At 44.4% G+C, this 27,199-nt stretch overlaps 2 protein-coding genes across 2 annotated transcripts; one reads left to right on the top strand and one right to left on the bottom strand.

Moving 5' to 3' along the window:
• Window positions 1-3,890: 3,890 nt before the first annotated feature.
• Window positions 3,891-8,700, bottom strand: LOC112939019 (uncharacterized). The gene is made up of 5 exons (XM_026025580.1): window positions 7,048-8,700; window positions 5,278-6,882; window positions 5,107-5,182; window positions 4,358-4,660; window positions 3,891-4,204 (listed from the first exon to the last, which is right to left on the bottom strand). The coding sequence occupies exons 1-5, from the start codon at window positions 8,698-8,700 to the stop codon at window positions 3,891-3,893; spliced, it is 3,951 nt and encodes a 1,316-aa protein (XP_025881365.1).
• A 12,098-nt stretch (window positions 8,701-20,798) lies between these two features.
• Window positions 20,799-21,561, top strand: LOC136356529 (uncharacterized). The gene is made up of 2 exons (XM_066310546.1): window positions 20,799-20,937; window positions 21,044-21,561. Exons 1-2 carry the CDS (start codon window positions 20,799-20,801, stop codon window positions 21,559-21,561), a joined length of 657 nt encoding a protein of 218 aa, XP_066166643.1.
• Window positions 21,562-27,199: the final 5,638 nt, after the last annotated feature.

Below are 27,199 nucleotides of genomic sequence, written 5' to 3'. Positions count from 1 at the left end.
ACGAAGGGGGCGTGCGGTGGCTTCGTGGTTGAGTGGTGGAGTTGGGCTCGTCTCAACGGGGAGTACGAAACCGGTGAGTTTCCGAACCTCGGTGAAAAATCTCTTGTCTCCTTGTCTCATTTGATTGTCGCATTTACATTTGCGCAATTTACATTCCTAGAGACTTTCTTGAAATCATATCACCCTAGGATTGCAAAACATTGACATAGGAGTGTGATTTACTTTCCTAGAGAATTAATTGAGCCACTATCACCCTAGGTTTGCAAAACATAACTTAGTTGCTTAGTCAGACTTAACCCTCACCGAGCCTAGCAACTTAGGTTAGTTTTGATTAGGTGTCATTTAGTTTTTAAATCGCCTATTCACCCCCCTCTAGTCGACATCTCGGTCCTACATCATCCACCTTTCCAAGCCCCGCTTGGTTCGGTTTACCCTCTCATTTCATCTTATACCAACTCTACTATACTAACCTTCCCACTCTTTGGGCAAGGTTCAGATGTCTCTCATATTTACTCTATGCAGTATTAAAATCTATGAGTCTAGTCAAGTGTAATACAAGTCCCAACGCTCATTAACCGTGAGCACGGCTATTCGAATAGATTGATTTACTCACATTGCAGTGGATGTACGCTTTTAATCCCGCACTCCGTGGCTTGCCCAACACATGAGCCTAGTCCCAACACATGAAACTCGCCACGGCCCGGTTTTTCAGTCACTCTCGCTCTTCGGTACCTACTCCAAGGACTATGAACCCCCATTGCACCCGGGCACTCCTAACTCCTCTGCCGTATAGTGAGGGGAGTCCTGGCGCTCCAGGGATAAGGGGTACCTAATTACTTGTCTATGGTGTGTTTTAAAATTTCATTTCTTGACGTCATTTACCTTTCCAACACTGCACTATACTCAACGCTCACATACAGCACTTGCCATGACTGAGGTACCGCTTTGCGAGAGTGTCCTAATCTAACGGGTCTGCCCATACCTGAAATGTGGTCGTACTCGGTTCGTTTCTTGCATAGTTTCCTGACTCGGTCCTTAATTGACCAGGGTCGGCGACTAACCGTTTCCTAGAACCACCCATATTCTATTCTTGCCGCCCTAGTCGAAGTTTTGTTGTATTAAGTTTTGGTTTTCGCAAACGGTTTGTGTGTGGCGGGTGGCACTCATGTCTCCACCCGCAAATCATCAATCACTCTCATCGAGTGATCTCACATCCATAATCATCTAGCGTAAATATGAAGTGTACGCATGTCTACAATAGCATTGCTAAGCGTTTTCAATAATTGACCGCATATAAATAAATGACTCCGGCATTAAAAGGCGTACAATATGTATAAAAGTAATCAATATCAAGGGCAGGCTATAATCAAATGTAGGTATGCAATTTATAAATAGCATGCAATTTATTTGCAAAACAACACATTTGTAACATAGGATCGATATGTTCGAGCGTAGTGACTTGCCTTGCTATCGGTCCTAATGTCTTCGAGATAACTGCTTCAGTTAGATAACTAGAATTCCCACGATCGATAAATATCCGGTACGTTCGATAAATAACCAAAGAATAACCACGCACAATCCTAAAAGAAATAAAATAAAGCAACATTCAATACAACTAATGGTGCCATTAAATAGATCTCGATTTTAGAGGGATTATGGAAGTTGAATGGAGGCAATCGGAGTTACGGTTGGAAATATATGGATTTTCGATGTTTGGAAGGACTTATAAACGGAGGATGAAGCACTCTCGGGTAGGGAGGTGGTTTAGACTTCATGAGAAGGCTCTGGGTTGTATAGAGGGTGTGTTGTGGACTTTAGTGGATGAGGTGGCTACTGGTAGGCTCTGCGAAGGGTATTATGTAGACTTCAGTAGGTGAAAAATCTCTCTGGCTTTTATACTAAAGCATAGGGTGGTGATGTAGACTTCTAGGGGGAAGTCAACTCAGAGAGGAAGGGGCTAGAACGTGGGTCCTCCCGTGGGCGAAACGGCTAATACGCGACTATTCGCGCTCACCCTCCCACGCGCGACTGGACACGTGTCGCGCGTGGAGAGGAGGCGGCGACGACGTGCGTACGGTCCGTTTTTTCCGGTGTACGGTTTCCTTTTTTTTTGTTTTTTTTCTCTTCCGTACCTTTTTCGGTTTTCTTTTTTTTCTTTTTTTTCTTCTCGTATATTTTTCTGTTTTCCCTTTTTAATACGTATGTATGCAATCTTTGTATATATATAAATATAAACTTTATATACACGTATATAAATTTTGTATACACGTATACAAACTTTGTATACATACAAATACAAACTTTATATACACGTATATAAATTTTGTATACACGTATGCAAACTTTGTATATACGTATATAAATTTTGTATACACGTATGCAAATTTTGTATACACGTATATAAATTTTGTATATACGTGTATATAAAGTTTGTATACGTGTATTTTTTGGTTTTTATACATACTTATACCAGCTTTGTATACACGTATACAAAGTTTGTATACACGTATATTTTAGATTTTTTTATAGGAATAAGTCTACATAACCCCCAACATACTGATGGTTGATTACTTAGCTCCCTGACCTTACAAACCATGTATTTAACCCCTTAAGCTTACTAATACCGTTTACTTAACCCCTTATAGTGGTTTCTTTGTCCGGTTTTGCCCTGCTGGCACTCCACGTTAGATAGGCCTGCCACGGCAGATCGATGGGCGCGCGGGGATACATAAAGACCTAAACACTAAAATCGTCAAGTCACCTAATTAATTTACCACAAGAAATTCATTGAAATCGATGAGCCTTACTACCCACAATATGGCACCATCTAGACTGCAGAGAGAAAATACAAAATATCAATACTAAAAACCCCTGTAGTATTAGCCCTAATCCTTGGAGTGACAACGATCTGATTGGGAAAAAAAAACACAAAAACGAGTTGCAGACACTCACCTTTGCCCGGCTCTGCAATCCGATAAAGTGGATCCACTTCTTAACATCAGCTCGCTTCGTCTCGCCGGGGAGGCAGAGGCGGAGGATGCGCCGCCGGAGAGAACGAGGAGAAGTCGTGGGGGTATGTTTGTTTGGCGAACCGCTCGAATCTTTTATGCATGCCCATCTGTCCAACGTGGAGTGCCAGCAGGGCAAAATCAGGTTAAAAACCACCGTATGGGGTTAAGTAAACGGCATTAACAAACTTAAGGGGTTAAATACCTGGTTTGTTAGGTCAGGGGGCTAAGTAATCAACCAACAGTACATTAGGGGGTTATGTAGACTTATTCCTTTTTTATATGTATACACACAAACTTTATATACATGTGTATCTTTTATACATTAAAAGTGCATACATATAAATAGTAGTACTCCATAGGATAAGAGATCAGACTAGACTACTAGAGGGGGGCACCTGATCGCGCGCGCGCGGCCGCGCGACTGGTCGCGGATCAGCGGCCCCTAGTGGGTCCCACTCCTTTCTTCTCTCTTATCCGTTTCTCTTCTCTCCTTCTCGATCTCTCCTCTCGTTTCCCGTTTCTTCTTCTCTCCTACCCACGCCGGAGCCGAGACAGAGGGGGAACCGCACGGCGCAGCGACGGCGGCTGTCGCGGCGGTGAAGGAGGGCGGAGAGGTGGGGGAGGCTCCGGGCGAGGGGCGCCGGAAGGAGTTGGTGCTGCCGGCGGTTGGCTGTGGGGATGTGGCAGGAAGGGGTCTGTTACCAACTTGGAAGAGAGGTAAGATATTTTCAGAGAATCAGAGAGAGTTTGAGAGGAATAGAGGAAGAGAAGCAGAGAGAAAGACAGAGTTGTAGAGAGAGAGAGATTGAGTTTGTATTGAGTTGGGAATTCTGTCTTTACATGTCATGACTCCCGATTCTCTCTCTCCTTTATATACAGCTAGTTAACCCAGTTTCCACCCTTATACTTCGGGTTGGGCCTAGTTACACGAACAGGCCGTTGCTGGGCCGTACTCAGAACGGAGCCAACGACCTTGGACACTTGTTCCTGTTCGTCATCAGTTGTGCCGGATGTAACATTCCCCCTTCCTTGAAACACAGCTTGACCCCAAGCTGTGGCAGAAGGAAAGCGATGCCTTAACTCCTCCAGATCTTCCCAAGAAGTGGTGGATGACGAAGTACCAGACCAGTGAACTAAAGCTTGAACAATCATTTTATCACCATGACGACGTAGCCGCTGTTGAAGAACCTCTACTGGAGTAGCCAGATGCCCAGAATCAGGATCCAAACGTGGTAATGTTGATTAAACAACTTCAGAGGCAGCTACTGCTTTCTTTAATTGAGACACATGCACCACTGGATGAATCAAACTGGTGGCAGGTAATTGTAACTTATAGGCAACAGAACCCACGCGCTGAAGGATCTGGAAGGGCCCGTAGAACTTGAAAGCCAACTTCTGATTAGCACGAGTCATGACAGATTGCTGCACATAAGGTTGAAGCTTCATAAAAACCCAATCACCCACCGCAAACACGCGATCAGTACGCTTAGAATCAGCCTGACTCTTCATTCGTTGTTGAGCTCGAACCAAATGATGATAAATCAAGCTTTGCATATTATGACGATCCTGCATCCAACTATCCAATGCACTAGGCACCCCAACAGAATCCACTGAGAGCCCAAAATGACGAGGTTTATGACCAAACATTGCTTCAAAGGGAGTCAACATCAAGGTTGAATGAAATGAAGTGTTGTACCAAAATTGAGCAAGAGATAACCACTTACTCCATCTAGATGGACAGGCATGAACAAAACAGCGCAGAAACATTTCCAAACACTGATTCACGCGCTCCGTTTGCCCATCCGTTTGTGGATGATAAGAAGAGCTCATTTGTAACTGAGTGCCAGAACGCCGAAACAATTCCTTCCAAAAAATACTGGTGAACACTCGATCACGATCAGAAATGATGGCCTGCGGTAGTCCATGTATAGAATGAATTCTGTCCATGAATAATTGCGCCACAGACACAGCAGTGAAAGGATGGGATAAAGGCAGGAAGTGGGCAAACTTAGTGAACTTATCCACAATCACCAAAATGCTATTATAAGAGGCTGAACGGGGCAATCCTTCAATAAAATCCATTGATATGACTTGCCAAGCATGTTCAGGTATTTGAACTGGTTGTAGTAACCCTGGGTAAGGCACATGTTCAGGTTTAGCTTGTTGACAGACTGCACAACTTTGCACAAAATCCTGCACAGTTTGCCTTAAACCTGGCCAAGCAAACAGCTGCTTAACTCAGCTGCTTAACTCGCTGATAAGTTACTTGAATTCCAGAATGGCCCCCTAGAGCAGCAGTGTGCAAATTTGCCAGAACTTGCTGCTGAAGCTGCCTATTATTGCCCACCCAAACACGTTTCTTGAAATAAAGAATACCATTTTGCAACTCAAAATGAGCAGAATGACATGTGCCTTCCTTAAAAGAATGCAAAAGCTGAAGAGCTTCGGGATCAGACTTATAACCCGAAACAACATCCTGTAACCAATCCGGTAAACCAACAGATAATGCACTTAAAATTGGAAGACCATCAGAGGATCTATGAGATAAAGCATCTGCGGCTCCATTCTCCAATCCTTTCTTGTACACAATACGATAACGAAGACCCAACAACTTAGTCATTGCTTTATATTGCCAAGAGGTGGTTAATAGTTGGTTATCAAGAAAGGCCAGACTGCGGTGATCAGTGCGAATTAAAAAATCATCATGTTGTAAATACGGGCGCCAATGATCAACAGCAAGAATAATAGCCAGACTTTCCTTTTCATAAGTGGAAAGAACTTGAGTCCGATGTCCTAAAGCCTTACTCAAAAATGCCACCGAATGCTGATCTTGCATCAGCACAGCACCAATACCTCGATCAGAAGCATCAGTCTCCACCACAAACATTTTCTGGAAATCGGGCATGACCAACACCGGTGCTGATATCAGACTCTGTTTCAAAGTGTCAAAAGCTTCTTGATGGTGTTGTGTCCAGATAAAAGGCTGCCCCTTACACAATAGCTTAGTTAATGGCTTACTAATGATGCCAAAATGTCGGACAAACTTGCGATAATACCCTGCCAAACCTAGGAAGCTGCGCACATCTTTAACAGATACAGGAACTGGCCATTGCCGAACCACCTGAATCTTTTCTGGATCTGTTGAAACTCCATCAGCACTAATGATGTGCCCTAGATAAGACAGTTGAGTTTGTGCAAAAGAACATTTAGACAATTTGACTCGTAACTGATGCTTACTCAGAGTCTCAAACACCTGACGCAGATGATTCTTGTGCTCCTCCAAAGTGCGACTGTATACCAAGATGTCATCAACAAAGACCAAGACATTTTGACGCAATTGATCAGCTAAAACTGTATTCATCACACCCTGGAAGGTAGCTGGAGCACTCGTAAGTCCGAAGGGAAGCACCTTGAATTCAAAATGACCATTGTGAGTTTTAAAAGCTGTCTTAGCCTCCTCACCAACTGCCATCCGAATTTGATGATACCCCGAACGCAAATCAAGCTTAGAAAACCAGCAAGCACCAGCCAATTCATCCATTAACTCATCAATTATTGGAAGAGGATACTTGTTTTTGACAGTGATAGCATTAAGATGGCGATAATCCACACAAAACCTCCATGTGCCATCTTTCTTTTTGACTAACAAAACAGGAGAAGAAAAAGGACTAGCACTTGGCTGAATAATTCCTTTTTGTAACATATCCTTAACCTGTTTTTCGATCTCATCCTTTTGGGCAGGTGTATAACGGTAAGGTCTCACATTAACTGGCACAGCCCCAGGAATTAGAGGAATTGTATGGTCATAATCTCGAGCAGGAGGTAATCCACTGGGTTCCTCAAATAAATGAGAGAATTCATGTACCAAAGACTAGACAACATCTGGAACTGAGGATAACTGGTCTGTAGAGTCACTGAGGGAAGCACATAAGTGAACCAAACCTGCCACTGAGTCGATACTGTGCAGATGCTGTAAATGCTGACTAGAAATCAAGGCACAATCAGAAGTATCGGACTGCACCCCACGCAACAAAACCTCATGACCCATAACTGTCAAGTGAATAGACTTAAGCTGCCAATCAATTTGCATTGGACTATACTTAGTTAACCAATCCATGCCTAAGATTGCATCATAACCTCCCAAGGCCACCACTTTAAATGTGGTCAAGAACTTCTGACCACTAACAAACCATTCAGCAGAAGGCATTTCTTTCTGACAATGCAACACCTGTCCATTGGCCACCTTAACAGACAGAGGATGAGCTAAGAACTGAACTCCAGTAAGACGGTCAGCCAATTGATCACTGATAAAGCTAGCCAAACTACCAGAATCTACAAGCATCAGTATATTCAACCCCTGAATTTTTCCTTGTAACCGAATGGTAGACTGAGAATCAGTACCCTGAACTGCATGAACTGACATAGCTAACAAGGAAGAATCACTATCTTCAGAAGATATGCTAGCCTGATCCTCATTTGCATTGTCAGGAAATAGTGCAAAGAGCTCCTGAACAGCGTGAAGCTGAACTGTTCCTGAACATTTATGTGTCGGCGACCACTTTTCGGCACATAAGTAACACAAACCTTGTGCACGACGAAACGATCGAAGTGCACTAACCTTGTCAGAAAGATTAGTACCCCGATTGAGCTCTCCGCCTTTCTTCTCCTCAGTTTTCAAAACCTTGGTTGGTGGCAATGGTAATGGATATGCATTTTTAAACTTCTGCGATCCATCCACAAATTTCCTTTGCTCTTGATTCCGCTCAGACAACTCCTCCTGTAATAGAGCCAAAACCAGAGCAGACTCCAAATCCTCGGGACAATGTAACAAAACAGCTTCGCGAATGTCAAAACGCAACCCTTCTATGAACCGGTGAACCAAATTCAAAGTGTTATACATAGGATCATACGTCAACAACTGATTCATCAGATCATCAAACCGTTCATAAAACTCGCTCACTGAACCGGTTTGTTTAATCTGATCAAGCTGTCGAATCAGTTGCCGATGTTGATTTCTGTCGAATTTTCGGTTCATCGCTTCATAGAATCGACCCCAATCGACAAAAACTTCATGAGCACGAGATGAACGTAGCCAAGACGCTGCCCTTCCCATGAAGTAAATGGTGGCTATCCGAACCCACAAATTTGGATGAGTTCCATAAACCCCAAAATAATGCTCACAACGCATCCTCCAACTCTGTGGATCCGAACCATCAAACTGAGGAAAATCCAACTTCGGTAGCCTATGATTGAACCCTTGCTCCCCATGCAAATCCCGATTTCCCCGACTCGAATTTGCGCCAAACTCAACCCCATGAGGAACAGAAAATTTAGTGGGAATCTGGAACGTACCCTTGACCGGAGGTGGCCCGAGAGTATGAACTACCCCCGATGCCTTCCCCCGGTGAAAATTTGTGACGCGATGGCCATCTGGACCGAGATCGCTCGCCGCTGTTCCGGAAAACAACGGCAGCGTGCTGGGCGTAGGAAGCAGAGGAGTTTGGTGACTCCCTTCCTCCGCCATCCTTGACGCCTGCGAGGTGTTCGACGAATTGCCGCCCTCCTCGCTCTGCTTCTCCAACTTGAGGACATGCAGCTTCAGCTCCTCCATGTCGTGCTGCAACCCTTGTACAGCAGCATCAACTTGAGGTCGCCACCCCGCCACAGATTTGTCCAGTTTGAGCAGCATCTCTTATGTCTCTCCTTGCTTGACGACCATGGTTCCGATCGCCGCTTGAATCTCCAACAGAGTCTTCTCGAATCCCTCGTTTTGCTTCGCCATGTCGTCGACTTGGATCTGAAGACGAGTTTTGAACCGAGGTTTCTCCAGGATTGCGGCTCTGATACCAAATGTTACCAACTTGGAAGAGTGGTAAGATATTTTCAGAGAATCAGAGACAGTTTGAGAGGAATAGAGGAAGAGAAGCAGAGAGAAAGACAGAGTTGTAGAGAGAGAGAGATTGAGTTTGTATTGAGTTGGGAATTCTGTCTTTACATGTCATGACTCCCGGTTCTCTCTCTCTCCTTTATATACAGCTAGTTAACCCAGTTTCCACCCTTATACTTCGGGTTGGGCCTAGTTACACGAACAGGCCGTTGCTGGGCCGTACTCAGAACGGAGCCAACGACCTTGGACACTTGTTCCTGTTCGTCATCAGTTGTGCCGGATGTAACAGGGTCGACGGCGGTGGGGAGAGGGCTGGTGCTGGCGGCGTGGGGTGGAATGGAGGGGAGGCCGTCGGCGCGGTGACGGCGCAGCAGGAGGCGGCGCCTGGGGTGCGCGGGGCGGCGGCCTGGGCGACGGCGCCGGGGCGGCGCACGGTGAGGGCGGGGCAGAGTGCGGCGGCGCAGCTGGCACAGCGGCCTGGCGCGGGGGTGGATGCGGCAGACCGGCGGCCGGGCTCGACGACGCTTCAGGGCGGCACGCGGCTGCGCAGGGGGGAGGAGGCGGTGGGGGATGGGGAGGGGAGGATTGTCGCAGTGGGGAGAGGGTCCGCGGAGGGGTGGAGCTTGATGGTGAGGATGGATGCCAGTATCAAATAGGGAGGCGGCGGTGGTCCTGGCGCGGCCCTGGAGAGATCGGGGCGGCGGTCAGGCGCGACGGCGGCGGGGCTGGCGCGCAGCAGACAGAGGGGAGGGGGCTCGGTGATGTGGGGAACGGTGGAGAGAGTCGACAAGGCGGCTAGGCCGCGTGCGGCTCAGCGCGACGGCGCGAGGGAGAGGAGGATTGGGAGGAGGAGGTCGGGGTGTCGTCGCGGGCGGCAGCGGTTGGGCTGTGCGCAGGCGAGGGAGGCACCGCGGTGCGGCGGCGGCTTGGCGCAGCCGCGCGCACGGCGGGGCAGGGTGGCGTATGGCGGTAGCCTGGCGCCATGGCGACGTGAAGTGCGGAGTTGGGGGTTGGCTGGGATGAGGACGACGATGATGGCGGCTTCAGTGGCGGAGGCCAATGACAATGAGGGGATGGAGTTCGACAGGGGTGGAGAGGAGGAGGCCGGCGGTTGGAAAGGGAAGGAGGCGATGGGGAGAGTGAGCCGGAGGAGAAGCTGCACACCTTGCGGCAGCCGGGTAGCGGCACACCGTGCATGGTCGCCGAGCGTCGGTGATTGGCTCGCGGATCGTCCTCGCACACTACGCTTTCGATTGCCAACAACAAAGGATCACACAACTGAAAGGATCAGCGGGTTAGCGAAACAAAAATGGAAAGGTCAGTGAGTCAGTGAGTCAGAGGTTAGGACAACTGAAAGTAAAGAGTCAGCGGGTTAGTGAGTCAGTGCAACAGAACAACAAAAGGGTTAGATGTTAGGGGTTAGTCGTTCAAAGTTAGTCATTCTCAGACTGATCAATGGCGCGGCGGACTTCCTGTCCTCTTGCTCAACTGAGGCCCAGCCGGAGCCGGCCACGGCGGAGCAAGCGGAGAGGTGGCAGCCAATGCGCGAGGGAACGGAGTGGTGGTAGTTACAGAGCTTGATCAGGGAGGGGAGGAGAAAAATGGAGGGGTGCATGGCTGTGGTGGTGTTTATATAGGCTCCTTGGTGTTGCTGAAATTTTCACAATTCGACCCTTTGCAAAAACTTTTTTTACAAATGAGCCGCTGCCAAAACTTATTTTAAAAATGACTCTTTTGGTCAGCGCCAAATCACCTGGCGCTGAACTTAGACACCTCAGCGCTATGTCAACTGGCGCTGAATGCCGTGCCACCGCGGATGGGAGACTAAGTCAGCGTGCCAACGCATATTCAGCGCCACGCTATTTGGCGCTGAGGTGTCTAAGTTCAGCGCCAAGGGTTATTTTTGAAATAAGTTTTGGTGACGGTTCATTTGTAAAAATAGTTTTTGCAAAGGGTCAAATTGTGAAAATTTTTGTTGGTGTTGTGGTTGTCTGCATGGGAGGCAAGGTGAGTTCCCCTCTGTGAACTTGGTGTTATTTTTCGGTGTGGGCCCTCCTCACTGTGTTTGCATGTGTTTGGAGAGCGTGCCAACGCATATTCAGCGCCACGCTATTTGGCGCTGAGGTGTCTAAATTCAACACCAAGGGTTATTTTTGAAATAAGTTTTGGTGACGGTTCTTTTGTAAAAATAGTTTTTGCAAAGGGTCAAATTGTGAAATTTTTTGCTGGTGTTGTGGTTGTCTGCATGGGAGGCAAGGTGAGTTCCCCTCTGTGAACTTGGTGTTATTTTTCGGTGTGAGCCCTCCTCACTGTGTTTGCATGTGTTTGGAGAGCGTGCCAACACATATTCAGCGCCACGCTATTTGGCGCTGAGGTGTCTAAATTCAACGCCAAGTGTTATTTTTGAAATAAGTTTTGGTGACGGTTCATTTGTAAAAATAGTTTTTGCAAAGGGTCAAATTGTGAAAATTTTTGTTGGTGTTGTGGTTGTCTGCATGGGAGGCAAGGTGAGTTCCCCTCTGTGAACTTGGTGTTATTTTTCGGTGTGAGCCCTCCTCACTGTGTTTGCATGTGTTTGGAGAGTGTTATGTGGAATGGGGGTATGGGTGTATGTGTGTTGGTTTTGCATGTTGGTGAGGGGGGTCCCAGACATTTGATGGTTGGTGCAATTTCCTGTTGTGTGCCCGGCAAAAGTGGTTGCAAACTACTGTTGGGCTTGTAGGCATTTCATCGAGCAATTCTTGTGCATGCATGCCTGTTGTTTTGAGCAGGGGAGGCAAAGTAGACTTTCAGTGGGTTGGCTTGAGAAAGATAACAGGGGTGGGCTGCTACGTCTCTGGGAAGGTAAAATAGACTTATGCTGGGTTGTTCGTTGGGCTGGGAGAGAGAGGAAAATGGCCCAATTGTAATAGGAGTTCTTAGTATTTTCCTGGGATTTGTACTTTGGTAGTCTGTACTTGGAACTTGTAAATGGGACTGTATAATGTGCTGTGCATTTGGACTGTAGAGTATGGATATTGATTTTGGCTCTGTGTTTGGACTAGAAATATACTTGGACTGTAAATGTGGATTGGATTATATGGTGTATTGTAGCTTGGACAATAACTGGATTTGGGTCGGTATAGATATTCCGAGAATGCACAAGGGCGGGATAAATGGATTGTAATACGAGACTTGATTTGTTTGGATGGATGCACCGTGATGCCAAAAAGGAGTTTAGGCTTAACGCCCGACAAACAAATTTATAGGTCGTCGTAGGATTATTTGAGAGTGCTCGCACGAACGAACGATGATAGCGAAGGGAGGATTCTAGGGGTGACGTGTGGCATACAAATCCAGTCATCGCGGTAGGAATGGATTTGAGGATATTCGAATCAACGTGCGATAAATAAATACGTCGATCGTTTATAGGTATTCGAGGGAATTATCGAGTCGGAATAATAAAAGGTTTGAAATAACCGGACGGTAAGAATTGAGAAAGATATGTCGCATTGCGACATAAGAAAAGATTTTCGGGTTATATATTCAGGTCTGTGATTTGTTTAGTACCGAAGCACTTAATAAATCAGACCGTGAAGATAATGGAAGGAAAGGACGTTGGACTGAGGGCGTCCCTCTAGGAGATAAGATTTAATCGAGATCTTTGGCACACAACCTAAATACACACAAATGCATAATAAATCCCAACATGCAAAAAAGGTTTTAAAAAGATTTTTGATTATTCTTAATTTTTAAATTCCGTATTCCAGATTCAAAATTTTCAGGATGTTACACATCACAATCCACTCAAACAAACCGATTGCACCAGGGCACCTGAAAGCGGTCTTATGGATATCCTCTTCGGCCATAAAAATCTGATTGTAACCAGCATTGCTATCCATAAAACTTATAATCTTATGTCCTGAAGCTGCATCAATCAATTGATTGGCAATCGGCATTGGGTATTCATCCTATGGAGTAGCTTTATTTAAATCGCGAAAATCAATGCACACCCTAAGCTTGCTATTCTTCTTGATGACCGGGACTATGTTGGAAACCCACTCGGCATATCGACATGGCCGAATAAAACCAGCATCATATAAACGTGTAACTTCACGTGTAACTTCAGCCTTGATAGCATCATACATATCGGCTTTACATCTTCTATGCGGTTGCTGATATGGTTTAACTCCTGGTTTAATAGGAAGCCGATGTTCAACAATTGATCGGCTGAGTCCTGGCATCTCATAATACTCCCAAGCAAAGCAATCTCTATATTCCTTCAAAAGCTCTATTAACTTGGTTCTGAATTCTGCTGTTAAATTCTTACTAATGAATGTCAGCCTTGGCCTATCTCCTGGACCTATGTCGATTTCTTCCAAATCATCGGCCGACATGAAACCCTGCCCTTGCTTGTTATCGAGATCATCTACCGTGTCCTTGGTGTAGACATTTGAACCCTCCACGACGCCCTCAAAGTAATAATTTGGGCTCTCCGTTTTCAATTGGCTGTATATCACAATCGGACACTTTTAGAAAATCTCCATCCCAAATCTTTCTAGACAAACAATCAATACCATCTATCTCCCAAAGAGGTAAATCAGCGCTAGCATCGTTAACTGACCTGTTGGCTGGCACGATCTCAATCTTGTCACCTTGCCATTGAATCAAGCACTGGTGCATGGTTGAAGGAATACAACAATTTGCATGAATCCAATCCCTTCCAAGCAACAGGCTATAGGACCCCTTCCCATCGATGACAAAAAACGTGGTAGGAACAGTTTTGCTGCCGATTGTCAATTCCACATTCAAAACTCCTTTGGTCTCCGATGGATTGCCACCAAAATCTTTGAGAATCATGTTTGTCTTGATGAGATCGTCTGCATTTCTACCCAGCTTCCTGAATGTAGCATACGACATCAAATTCACAGAAGCCCCATCGTCAACCATCATCCTGGACATCGGCTTCCCGTTGACAAATCCATTGACATACAATGGCTTAAGGTGCCGATTTTATGTCCCCTTTGGCTTCTTAAAGATTGCTGGCTCTGGTGACAAAATTAATCTAGCAGAGGCCTCTTCCACATCATCAACATCGGCTTGTCTTGCTTCGAATTCTGCAGGTAACATAAAAATCATGTTTACCGATGTGGATGCAGTAGCCTTACCCTTGATCAATCTTCTTGCCTTGTCAGCTTCATCTTCATCGGCTGCTGTAACTGTGCTCTTAGCACGCCACTCCTGTCTGGGTTTTGTCTTCTTCAGCCGATGGTTGATCTCTTGTTGTACCTCCTAAAAATGTTCTCTGTTCCTCATTCTTTGAACCCTTCTCTTCTGATTTTTGGTGAAAATACCAGAAGGACACCACTGCGATTTCCTGCCTTCATCTTCATCCTGATAATGATCCTGGTGCACCGGGCCCAACCTCTGATGAACAGAAACCCTCTTCTGACTCAGCCGACTTCCTCTACTGTAAGATCGGCTTGAACTCCCTGCCCTGCCACTGCATCCAGGGCAATCTTCAATCAATGGTAGCCTCATCCCCTCATTCCAGCAGAACCTGAAGAATTCACAATCCCAATGAGGATCAAACCCACCATCATCTTCTGCATAGTACTTTTCCTGCTGCTTGTCATGCTTCATTTGATATTTATTAATAATCTTGGCTGAATTCAATCGAGAACTCCGATTCTTTCCTCCATTGGCTGCTCTCCCATATGTGTGCACAATATTGATAGGGAAATGATTGCCATCAACCTTCATCGGCTTCTTCGAGTCATCGAATTTGATTTTTCCACCTTCAATAGCCAATTGGATATGCTGCCTGAAAACCTTGCAATCGTTGGTAGCATGAGAATTAGAATTATGCCACTTGCAATACTTCCTTTTCCCTAACTCGTCAGCCGATGGAATCACATGACCAGCAGGAAGCTGAATCTGCTTCTCCCGAAGTAGCAAATCGAAAATCTTGTCAGCCTTAGTGGTATCAAAATCAAACCTTTCTTCTTTCCTAGAACTCTTCACCCATGAGCATGCTATGATCTTTTTGCTCCTGGCCCACTCGGCTGCTGCTACCTCGGAGTTATCCTCCTCTTCAGAATCATACCTATAAGGATACACATGATTAATCTTCTTGAAGTTTTTCTTAGCATTTGCAAACCTTTGCTTATGCAAGGTTACCTTCTGTGCAAGGTGAGACAAGCTTTCAAACTGCTGAGATGAAAATTTTTCCTTGATTGGAGCTATCAAACGCTGAAAAGTGAGATCGGCTAGCTGAGAGTCATTCAAAGCCAAACTGTAACATCTATTCCTCATCTCTCCGAATCTCTGAATATAATCCTGTACAGTTTCATCATGCCTCTGTCTAACCGTTGTCAAATCAGAAAGCTTCATCTCATAGGTTCCACTGTAGAAGTAATTATGAAACTGTTTTTCTAAATCGGCCCAACCTTGAACAGAATTATAGGGCAATGCGGAGAACCATGTGAATGTTGATCCAGATAAAGACAAAGGAAACAATCTAACCCTCAAAGCATCAACAGCCGATGTCTCTCCACACTGAGCCAAGAATCGGCTGACGTGCTCGTAAGTTGACACATTATCTTGCCCTAAAATTTTTGAGAAATCAGGGACCTTATATCGGTTAGGCAATGGAACTCTTTCAAACCACTCAAGGTAAGGGTGCCGATATAAGTTTCCAGTGTCCTTCGGCTTAAGTCCAAACTGCTCCCTCATGACATCTGCAATCATATCAGCCCATGGCTTCTGCTGGGGTACTCCTTGCATCTACTGTTGTACTAGATCAAATTGATTGAATTGGGGCAGAAACTGGGGCTAAGGTGATCCTCCTTCTTGATATTGAATCTGAGGTGAGCGAGGTGGATGCTGCAAGTTCAGATTACCTCCAAGGTAGTTCTGAGGAGGATGTTGTATGTTATATATCTGCTGTACAGTAACAAACTGGGCTCCAACCTAACTGGGCTCCAACCGGCTGATGTTGTTGATTAACTGGTGTTCTCTACCCAGTCAGTATCGGCTGAACTATTTGCTGCCCAATCGGCTGGACCACATGCTGCCTGATTGGTGTATGCTGAATTGGTTCAACAATCTGCTGAGTTGGCCCAAACATTGCCGCAATCTGCTCTTGAGTCAGCCTATTAATATTCTGCCCAGCATGCTGAGGCTGCTCTCTAGTCAAGACATGAGGATTAACCACCTGTCTTTGTGCCGATGATGAAGCACCAGGTGCTGGAGCCGAAACTGATGCCATCGGCTAGACCAGTGGTGCATTGGATACGGGTTGCTGGTTACCAGTCACCAAACTCCTATACTGTGGAAATACGCCATTTGGTAGAAAGACTGGTACCGTGTTTTGATGCTCAACTATCGTGCCATCAACCACAGACTTAACCATATTCGTTAAAGTATTGACAAGGACCCCTGATTGGTTGATCAAAGCATGTTGAAAGCATAGTCAACATGATCTTGGAAATTATTGAATTTCAAGGGCTCTTGCTCCTCATCACCATCTTCATCCACATCCTCAACCTCACCATCTCGAGGTTCCTCACCTTTTCACCTGAGCCATCTGCAGCACCTTTAGTCCCTTTAGCTTTACCACCTTTGGATGAGCTTGTTCCAGGTTCATCGGCAGCAACCACCTTCACCTTGTACTTTTGAATAACTTTTCCCTGGCGGGTTTCCCCGAATGAATTCATGAATTGCTCCTAAGCACTCTTCATCATTTGTTCAAACTCCTTCCTTTGTTCTAGTGATAATTTGTCTATAGTGACCGGGACGATGTTCCCTTCATTAACCTCAGACGGTTGCTCGGGCGGTGGCTTAGTGAACGGAGGTTTAGTTTTGCCTCCCGTTGCTGGTGACTGTGGTGGATTCTCTGCCATGAGGAAACGTTGTCGCAACTTGAGTCCCACCGGACGTGCCAAAAGCGTGTTGATGCGAAAAACGCACACTGGCCTGGAAGATCTGCTTAACTTCTGTGCAGGTCCAAAATCTTGCTTTTAGGTTCGTGAGCGTGCCAGTTGATTTGATCCTACAATCAACAAGAAAGAAAAACAAGAAAAACCGTGGTTAAATTCATAAATGATAGCTGATCGGCTAGTTGCCGATGACATATCATTTATCTTTGAGCCGATGTCATATTGGAATCGATCGGTAGTCATGAATAAATAAAATAAAACTAAATCTACTCAATCGGCTGTAGATATTAATGACATATAATCCTTCCTTCGATATATATTTAAACTAAGTGATTGGGATAGATCGGTCGCTATGCCGAGACAGTATAAATCACTTAAGTCGAAATATATATTAAAGCAATGATTATATAGACGTTTATAGCATAGCCGATTAAATAGATCCAGTATGTATCGGCTAATACTCTGATACCACTTTAAACTAGGATATTAGAACAGGCAGAATATATCAAACAAGGAGCCTAATATACTTGAATGCAATAAGATCTTAATCTAAAAGGCAGATCTAGTATATCAATCAAGCATGTGAGATATAAAGAAGCTAGATCAGGTAAGATCGGCTGAAACCCCGATACTATATCTCTCGATGATCATAAAACAAGCCAGATATTATAGTTATAGATATTACTTAATAGATCGAACTCAACCGATGCAGCATTAAGCGTAAATATAAATATAGGATCTAGGCAAGATGATGAAAACCTATAAGAGATGGTAGATACACGATATAATCTAAATTAATAACAAAACATAACTCTATCGGTTACTTTCTAACCGATGACAAGTTATAGATCGCAACTAGCGGAGATTACAACGTGTATATGATAACTTGACGAATCACATAAACAAGATTAGAGTGTCATAAAGATGGAAGCACTAATCCCGAGAACGCAAGGCGCCATGACAAGTTTACCTCTAGTTGAAGATCGTAATCGATGCAGCTCAACCCGAAAGTAAGAACTCGTCGAAATAGAACGAAAGTAAAAAGGGTGGTGATGCACTGAAAGTGTTACTGAACTGTTGTTGTTGATTACATTGAGTTCGGGTCATATTTATACCCAAGATACAAAATATGTCCTTGCCGGACACGACTCTTATCTCTAACAAACTCTAAGATATCATAAGTCTTTGCGGCAGACTTTTGCCCAAACATATCTCTAAGAAAATTACACGAAATATCCTAATTAATAGATACAATTGCCTTGTTCAGAGCTCTATCTCTATCGTGGCAATCCTCATGAAGCACATTGATCGATTCTAGAAACAGCCCCGAAGCCATCTTTATCAGAATCGGCTGTACCGACCCCATCGGCTTTATCAGTTATCCTCTGTCCGATCCATCTCTGCCGATGCAAACGCCAACAAATGCCTTCGCAACCGATGCATACTCTGTTCTTCGAGTCTATTTCTTCGCCGAATCCGCTTCGATTCCAATGTCGAACCTGGTTCATATCTTACCAAATTTGGTCGTTAACACGGAGGTATTAAAGATGTGGGCGAAGTGCTCGCACCACAGTGCTCCGGGCGTTTTCGGGGCGACGTGCTCAATTCCGCTGATGTCCACATCATCCGGCGCTGGTCCTGGAAATTTTGCAAAAACGTCCTCGCTTAACTTGACAATCTTTCTTAAGTCCCTCAATGTAAGTTTACTGTCTTATGTATTCTTACGTAACGGCCATCTGTGTCCTAGTATATCCTACGTGAAGGAGACGAAATTCCTAATATAGGACCGCACTCTCAGAAAATGAAAAGAAAGGGTTTTTTTTTTGAAAAAGATAACATCCCTATCCCCTCGGTTCGCCGAACCCTAGCCGCCACTGTTCCCCACCCTATTCTCTCCTCCTTCCCCTTGCATGACGGCGCCACATCGTCTTCCCTCCTTCCTCGCTTCTCCTCGCCAACGACGGTCTCCAATCGCGCTCTCCCCGCCCCCCCATCTTCTACCCCTCTTCCGAATCAAGCAGGGGAAAGAGAACCCACACACTCCTCTTCTCAGCTTCTCTTACCTTAAGAGCAGTGGCATGAGCGAGTCAACTTAATCTCAAGAGGGAGGCAAGCAATCTGTGCTAGGGAGTGGATCAAAGAGGGAGACCGTCAGTGGGCAGGGAGGGGCGACGAAGTCGCGAGCCGCCATAACGGGGACATGGAGGGAAGGGTGCTAGTATGCTACAGAGCTCGCCTATGTCACTCTTTCATCCTTTTCTTGTCAAACATTTGTAGACTAAAAAATAAAAAAAACACTGCATTATTTTTACGTCTAATATATACGAATCTTTGGATCACCTCTAGATCGAACAATTATTTAGGCACACCATGGATAACAATCATAAAAGAAAAGGCAGAACTCATAGAAGTTTAAAATAAAATGCAATTCTTCAAATTTTGTATATTATGTTAAGTGCCTCTTGAGAAAAATAAAAGACGAGCCTAAATACCTGCAGTTAAAGTAAATAGGACAGCATTGTTTTGCATTCCTATCAGATGCATGATAATACGTTATGTATATGTGTCTTAGTTTGGCCATATCACCTAAAGGATCCTCGTTTAGCTTATCTTACTAGAAATAAGCAAATCCTATACCCTACAGTTTTATAAGTAGTGGACTTAGAATACATCGCAATATAGTCATCTAGTTTACTTCAACATCTAATTAATGGATGGCTTAATCTGGCACATACTCTGGTAACTGGTAAGTACAGTATACTTCCTTGATTATATAAAGGTTGTTCCATTATGCAAGAAAGGAGGCAAAACAAATAAATACATAGACTTGCAATTCCTAAATATAGTTGAACAAATCAAAGTGCCTTCATAAAAGGCAGAAACATCCAAGACAACTTCCTATTTGTAAACAACATGGTGCGTGAGTTCCAATCGTCCAAAACCCCCACGATTCTGCTAAAACTCGACATTGCAAAAGCTTTCGACTCGATCAGCTGGCCTTATCTTCTAGACAAACTCAGATATTTGGAATTCGGAGACAGATGGATTGGATGGATTATTTCCATTCTAGCAACGTCCTCATCAAAGATCCTCCTAAATGGGAAGGCAGGAAACAGCTTCTTGCATGGACGAGGATTACGTCAGGGAGACCCTCTATCACCCATGCTCTTCATTCTTGCGATTGATCCCCTGCAAAAGCTCCTTGCCGCAGCACAGGAAGCAGGTCTCCTCCAACCGCTCCACAGGCGGACTGCTCGTTTCAATATGGCCTTATATGCAGATGACGCTGTAGTGTTCCTTAGACCAGATAAACAGGAACTCCATACGGTCCAAATGATTCTTCAAAATTTTGGCCTCGCGACAGGCATGGTGACCAATTTATCCAAAAGCGAAGTCTATGCCATTAGATGTGACACCCTCGACTTATAGGATATTCTCTCCCCCTTCCCGGCACAGATGAAACACTTCCCTTGTACCTATCTAGGATTTCCACTCCACATCAGGAAACTCAGAAAATCAGATGTTCAACCTCTCATCGATAGGTTCTCAGCTAGGCTCCCAACATGGAAAGGAAAGTTACTAAACAAGACTGGTCGGACGGTTCTGATAAAGTCTACCCTCTCCGCCCTCCCGACCTATCACCTCACTGTTTTCCCCCTTAAAAAATGGGCTGAAAAAAAGATCGACAAAATTCGTAGGGGCTTCCTCTGGACAGGGTCAGAACAGGCACAGGGGGGACACTGCCTAGTTAACTGGAAGAGGGTCTGTAGACCAAAAAAACATGGGAGGCCTTGGTATAACAAACCTCGAACTTTTTGGGCGCTCTTTAAGACTCCGCTGGCTTTGGCAGGAATGGACCGCCGTCGACAAGCCTTGGCAGGGATCGAGTCTTCCTTGTGATGAAACAGACAAGCAGCTGTTCAGAGCTTCGACCACGATAACCCTTGGAAATGGCAACAAATCAAAATTCTGGCATGACAGATGGTTGAACGGATCACCCCTGAAAGAACTTTACCCTTCCCTCTATCAGTTGGCCACAAGAAAGAACAGATCAGTGGCACAGGAGATACAAGGGAACCATTGGTTGAAACAGATGAGACGAATGAATACCACAACACAGGTTAGGGAATTCATCCTTCTATGGCACCAAATCCAACAAGTGGAGTTGCAGGAAGGAATAGACGATGCGATAGCTTGGAGATGGACTCCAAATGGATCATATTCAGCAAACTCCGCCTACAGGATCCAGTTCGTTGGAGGCATACAAGACAATAGGTCTGATTTCTTCTGGAAGGCGAAGGTAGAAAACAAATGCAAATTCTTTGGTTGGCTCATGATTCACAGAAAGATCCTCACAGCCGACAAACTCCAGCTTCGTGGATGGGACAACAGCCACATTTGTCCTCTGTGTGGAGTAGAACCGGAAACAGCAACGCACCTCCTCATGGAATGCGCCTTTGCTAAACAGGTATGGAGACAGATATGGCTAAAGGCGGGGCTCCACATGCCTGTGGCTTCCACCTTCGATGGAGATATGCTACGATGGTGGTCAACCTGCAGAAGAGAGATGGCCAAAGAACAAAGAAGAAATTTTGATGGCCTCTTCATCTGCACAGCTTGGGGCATTTGGCTACAGCGCAATGCAAGAATCTTCAATGGCACTTATAGCACAGTGATGCAAGTGGTTGATTCAATTATCGCTATGTGCAAAGCCTACGTCGGAGCGCATGTTCTAGATGAGTAGTGCACGTACTCTCTGTTGGCAACTTTTTGTGACAAGTCGACAAGCACGATCGCAACACCTAAACGCCTTGCGGTGATATGAAGTCGCCAACCACCTCGATCTAGCCAAATGGCCAAATCAAGATGGGTTTTGCAAAAAGAAAAGCTAAACCGGCTAGCGAAGCCGATTTAGAGATCAAAATCAGCCTCTAGGCCGATTTAGATCGATATGAGGATAACTACCCGTCTCGTGGGCAAAACGGAAGGTTTTCAGGACAAACCTACAAAGAGATGTCGCACTCTCGCAGCGGCGGCGGACGGTTTACGGCGCAAACCGACAAAGATGGACTAAAACTAGGGTAAAATAGAAAACATAGTAATAGAACGATTCAAGTAGATTGTATTCGGGGGTTTTACAATGAACCGGCCTTGTCCCTTAAATAGGGGTTGGTCTTGCCCTCTACAGGCCCTTCTCCACATCCAACTCGGGATAGAAACCAAAGGAAACACGAAACCTGCCTTCCCGAGTAAGGAAACCCGTCACTTTCCAAACTTTGGCAATTTTCCCCTATTTCGTCCATAGGTGCCAAATTTGGGTGTAAACACATGCCCCCCTGCCTTTTTGGTGAACAGACGTGAACCTAAAAGCATAGAACATGTTATCTCAGGGCGATAATCCAATTACCGGCCATAGGACTTCCTAAGCATCTTGCAAAATGCTCGGGAAGTATTTCTTCAAGTATTTCCCATTAATTTATCCCTGAAAACACCGTCTTGAAGTGTCTTCATCTCCCTCAAAGTCTTCAAACGCTCGTCGATGACATCTTCAAAAATTACTTCCCATCAAGGTCTTGTAATCTTCAACCGACAAGTCGCCTTGCTTGAAATACCGAAGAGTGTCAAGATTTACCTCAACTGGCAAAACGGCAATTTCAACAATGTTTTATTACTCGACTCGGCTTATCCATTAGCCTGAGCATAGTAAAGAGAAGAACTCAACAACTTAATATCATAAGATTCGGCAAAACTTCTCACTTCCTTGGACATAAAAGAAGCTCCTTTAATGTTTGAGGAATACCGAATCTATGAACGATATGCTTCAAAATAAAGTCAATTACCTCCGCATAAGTAATATTCTCGAGCGGCACAGCCTCGGCCCACTTAGTGAAGTAATCCATTGCAACTAGCACGAACCAATGCCATTTTGATGGCGAAGGATAAATTTGACCAATGAAAACCAAAGCCCAACCTCGGAACAGCCATAGTTTAATGATAGATTTCAACACAGCGGTAGGCGTTAATTGAACATTGCCGATCCGTTAACAAGCTTCACTCCCTCTATAGTATTTGAAACAACCATCAATTATTGTCGGCCAATGAAACCCCACTCTCCTAAGCAACCAATTTATCTTACGGGCCGATTGATGAATTCCACAAATCCCTTCATGAACTTCTCTCCTAGCAACTTTAGATTGATCATTATCTAAGCATTTCAACAATACTCCATCTATTTTTCGGCGATATAATATTTGAACGCTTGCCGCCGAATCTTCCGATCAATCTTAAGTGTAGGATCTTTCAAATATCTAATCAAAGGAATTCGCCAAGCTATTTCTATCTCATGGGCACAAATGTCCGAATTCACAATTAATTCGGCCTTTTAATCAACTGTAACGTGCCCCCCAGCCTCCTGTCTGGGATCGGTCAGACCGGCCACGCAATGCCGGTCGGACCACCCTGTCTGCCCGGTCAGACCGGCCATGCAGAGCCGATCAGACCGCGGGTACCACCGGTCAGACCGGCCGTGCAATGCCGGTCAGACCACCCCTGGTCTATGACTTTGTCAATTTCGTCCAAACTTTTGAAATCAAGCATCGGCCTTTAGTATATAATTTTTTTTTCACATAATAGCCAGATGCTTGGTATATCAAATTATTGGACCAAAATTCCTTCTCTCTAGACATATGAAAAATTATAACATTCAACTAATATGTCTAGATGAATACTAATTCAATTGGCTTTTGAAACAATAATCATCATGACATCAAAACACTTAGCCAATTGAAGCATAATCAATAATGAATCACCAAAGTCATATGTGTCACATGCATAGATTCCAATAAACTAAAAATGTAAGTAATCGGCTTAAGCATGTATGCAAAATATTAACAATGCCAATGTTCCTAAATACAATAACTCTAGAACAAATCATCACATTGACCATTGACATTAGCCGAATTACTAATAAGCAAAACTTTCATGATGCAATAAATATGAAATATATATATTATATGGTGATCCATAAAAACACATATGATTTGGCTTTAAATAAATATCAAAGACTCATGAGCCAAATCATACTTCAAACAAATTATATGCCAACCTACCAATTCCACTACCTAGAACTAGCATTTGCAACATGTATGCATAATATCAATTTGATAAGCAAAAACACACATGTGCTAGATATCAAGCAATGTTCTAACATGGCATAGGCATATAATATAACGTTGAACACAATAAACCCATACCTTGCCTTAGCATCCAACAAACGGCGGCTCAAAGATGTGATGTTGTATCCATCGCCGTTCATCTTCTCTTGGTTCCCTCATGAGCATATTAATGTCTTGCCCCCCGAGCAAAATCGGCTCTCTTGACTGCACTATTTCGAAGGCAAGACAAACACCGCACCAACATTCATAGCACCATGCGAAGGAGACTTATCTCTAATGACCGATGATTCTTCTCTCATCAAATTGGATATATCACTACTTTGGAAAATCACCGATCTCTTAACTTTTACTTCTTTAGGTCTCCACACTCGCTTAGGTGTCGTTCGAGGCTCTAAATTATTACATGTTTTGTTCTCTACATCTTCGGCCTCCTTTTCTTTTTTACCTATGGCCCGAAGACGTTGTAACCTCCTCTTCTGAGAACGAGATAAGCCAGAAGGTATCCACTTCGGCTGTGGTTGTTTTCTAGGAGCTAAACAATGATTCTTAATATTCTTGGTCGAAGTAGAAGCTCCTATGTTGCTCTCAATTTTCCCGCTCTTCTCCAATGCTCCCCGGTTAGACCGGCCTCTGGGCCCGGTCAGACCGGCTGCAAGCCATCAGTCAGACCGGCCAGGAGGGTCGGTCAGACCGGCCGTTGTCTGGCGGTTAGACCTGCCAGACGCCTCGGTCAGACCGCCGACGTTGACAGTAACGGCGCCGGCTTCAGTCTTCTCCACTTGTACAATTTTTGCCGCATCTCCAGTAGGTACATGAACATCTTGAGACTCCTCCTTGACAGCAACGACCTCCGGAGCTTTAGCTTCTTTCCTCACCCACACCTTCTTCACCTTTGATCCACCGGACCGATTCTTTTGTGGGAAACGGTCTTGTCTTGAATTAGATGAATGATTCGGTACTGACCTAGGTGATTCCTCCCATCCTTGATGAAACGGCGTAGAGAATTGAGGCATCCATGGCATGTAATACATAAAAGGATAACCATATAGTGACATTGGATATGGATACCATGGCATTACAACCGGAGGTTTATATGGAGTTGGTATGGTTGATGGCTCCGATTTCTTTGATGTTTGACCAAATCTCTTCCTACGAGATGATCTTAGTCTTTTCGAATCACTAGTTTGGTTATCAAATCGTTGACCGGCTAATCCTTTCTTGTATTTAGCCATAAGCATCTCAAAAGTGAGCTTCGGCTTTTTGGTCTTTTGGGAATTAGATGACCCATCCTTTGCAACTTTATGATCTTCGGCCTTCGCATTTTTGATCCTATTCTTGGGCCGAAGATCCCCAATAATAACACTTTTCCCTTTCTTTTTGTCTACATCAATAGGACTAACAGGGAGAGGATCACTAACAATTCCGGTCTTAGGCATAGATGTAACCGAAATAGTCTCACAAGTGACCGATGAATCATCAACCGGTCTTTTCTCCATCAATCTTGCATCTTTAAAATAATCATGAAACTCATGCTCCATTTGTGACCATGTACAAATTGAACTAGGAGCAAGCAAACTATACCATGTAGATGCAAAGTTTGACAAAGAAAGGGGAAACAACTTCAACTTAAGCAAATCATCGCTACCGGCCTTACCACATTGATCAATAAAGCGGCCGATATGCTCGATTGTAGTCATAGCATTCTCACCTGTGAATTTCGTGAAGTTGGGCACCTCAAATCCTTGCGGGTATGGGACCGAATCTACATGTTCAGGATATGGCCTTTGATATGTATGCATAGCTACTTTGGATTCTATTTCACCACTATCCCGTAAGACATTGTCATTATCTTTTCCAACATCCACATGACCGATTTGTGATTCGGTCTTAGGTGACAATGCTATTTCACTTTCGCTTGTGATACAATCCGAACCGTCACTTAGTTCGGCTATATTTTTAATGATGTTATTCTCTAAGCTAGCAACACAATCTAAACCATTACTTGGTTCGGCTATTCCATCGTTGTCTAAACTAGTAACACAATCCGAATCATCGCTTGATTCGGCTATAATGGTTATTGCATTATTATCCACGCTAGCAAGATAATCCGAACCAACATTTGGTTCGGCTATAATCGTTATGGCATCATTGCACAAATTTTTAACACAATCCGAATCGTCGCTTGGTTCGGCTACACATGATATTGCACTATCATATAAACTAGTATTTAAGCTATTATCATCCACTCGGCTTTCCTGAGCCAGAGCTTCATGCAACACATGATCAATATCAAGAAATATCTGGCCATTCAATTTCTCTTTAATAGAATCAAGCAATCCATCATATGCAATGTTGGCCAAATCTTTGTCAGTTATTCTCAAACTAAAACATCGGCTTTTAATATCTCTAAACCTTTCAATATAATCAGCAATAGATTCATTATATTTATGCCTAACCGATGTTAAATCAAACAACTTAAGCTCAGTTTCATTAGTGTGAAAATAATCATGAAATTTTTGTTCTGATTGAGCCTAGGAAGAAATAGAATTTGCCGGTAAAGAAGTAAACCATGTAAAAGCAGTACCGGACAAAGATAAAGAAAATAAGCGCAATTTAAAAGTATCACTATTAGCCTCACCACATTGCGCTAAAAATTGACCTACATGCTCCCATGTGGTCCTACTATCTTCACCACTAAACTTGGTAAATTCGGGAACTCTATAATTACGAGGAAACGGCACATCATCATAATAGTCAGGATACGGCTTTTGGTAAACATTAGCACGATTCCTAGTTTCAGTCCCGAATCTATTCCTAATAATCTCACTAATTATATCCTCCATATTATTAGGCCCATGTTGATTTGGCGGTGGATTAGGTGGCCTAATAGGTTGTGTTTGTGGCGCAATATGATTATATTGGCCTTGTCTAGTATCGGGAGGATACCCCCTAGCAACATCATTATAAACATTAGGAACATGTGGGGGAACTTGAGGACTACTTGTAGCAGTAGATACAGGAGGATCAAACGTTTTAAAGTGATACAAATAACTAGCATTAGTCATCGGATCTATACCCTGTATTGGAACAATTGCGTTGGTCTGACCGGCCCAAGGCCCGGTCTGACCGGCATCATGATGTGCGGTCGGACCGGCTGGCCGGTCTGACCGCCGGGGTAATACCCGGTCTGACCGGCCGGCTGGCCGG

The sequence above is a fragment of the Oryza sativa genome, chromosome 5, assembly GCF_034140825.1.
Source record: "Oryza sativa Japonica Group chromosome 5, ASM3414082v1".
Taxonomy (NCBI): domain Eukaryota; kingdom Viridiplantae; phylum Streptophyta; class Magnoliopsida; order Poales; family Poaceae; genus Oryza; species Oryza sativa.
The sequence above is the reverse complement of the archived record's forward strand: the minus strand, read 5'-3'. Positions and strand labels throughout refer to the sequence as shown.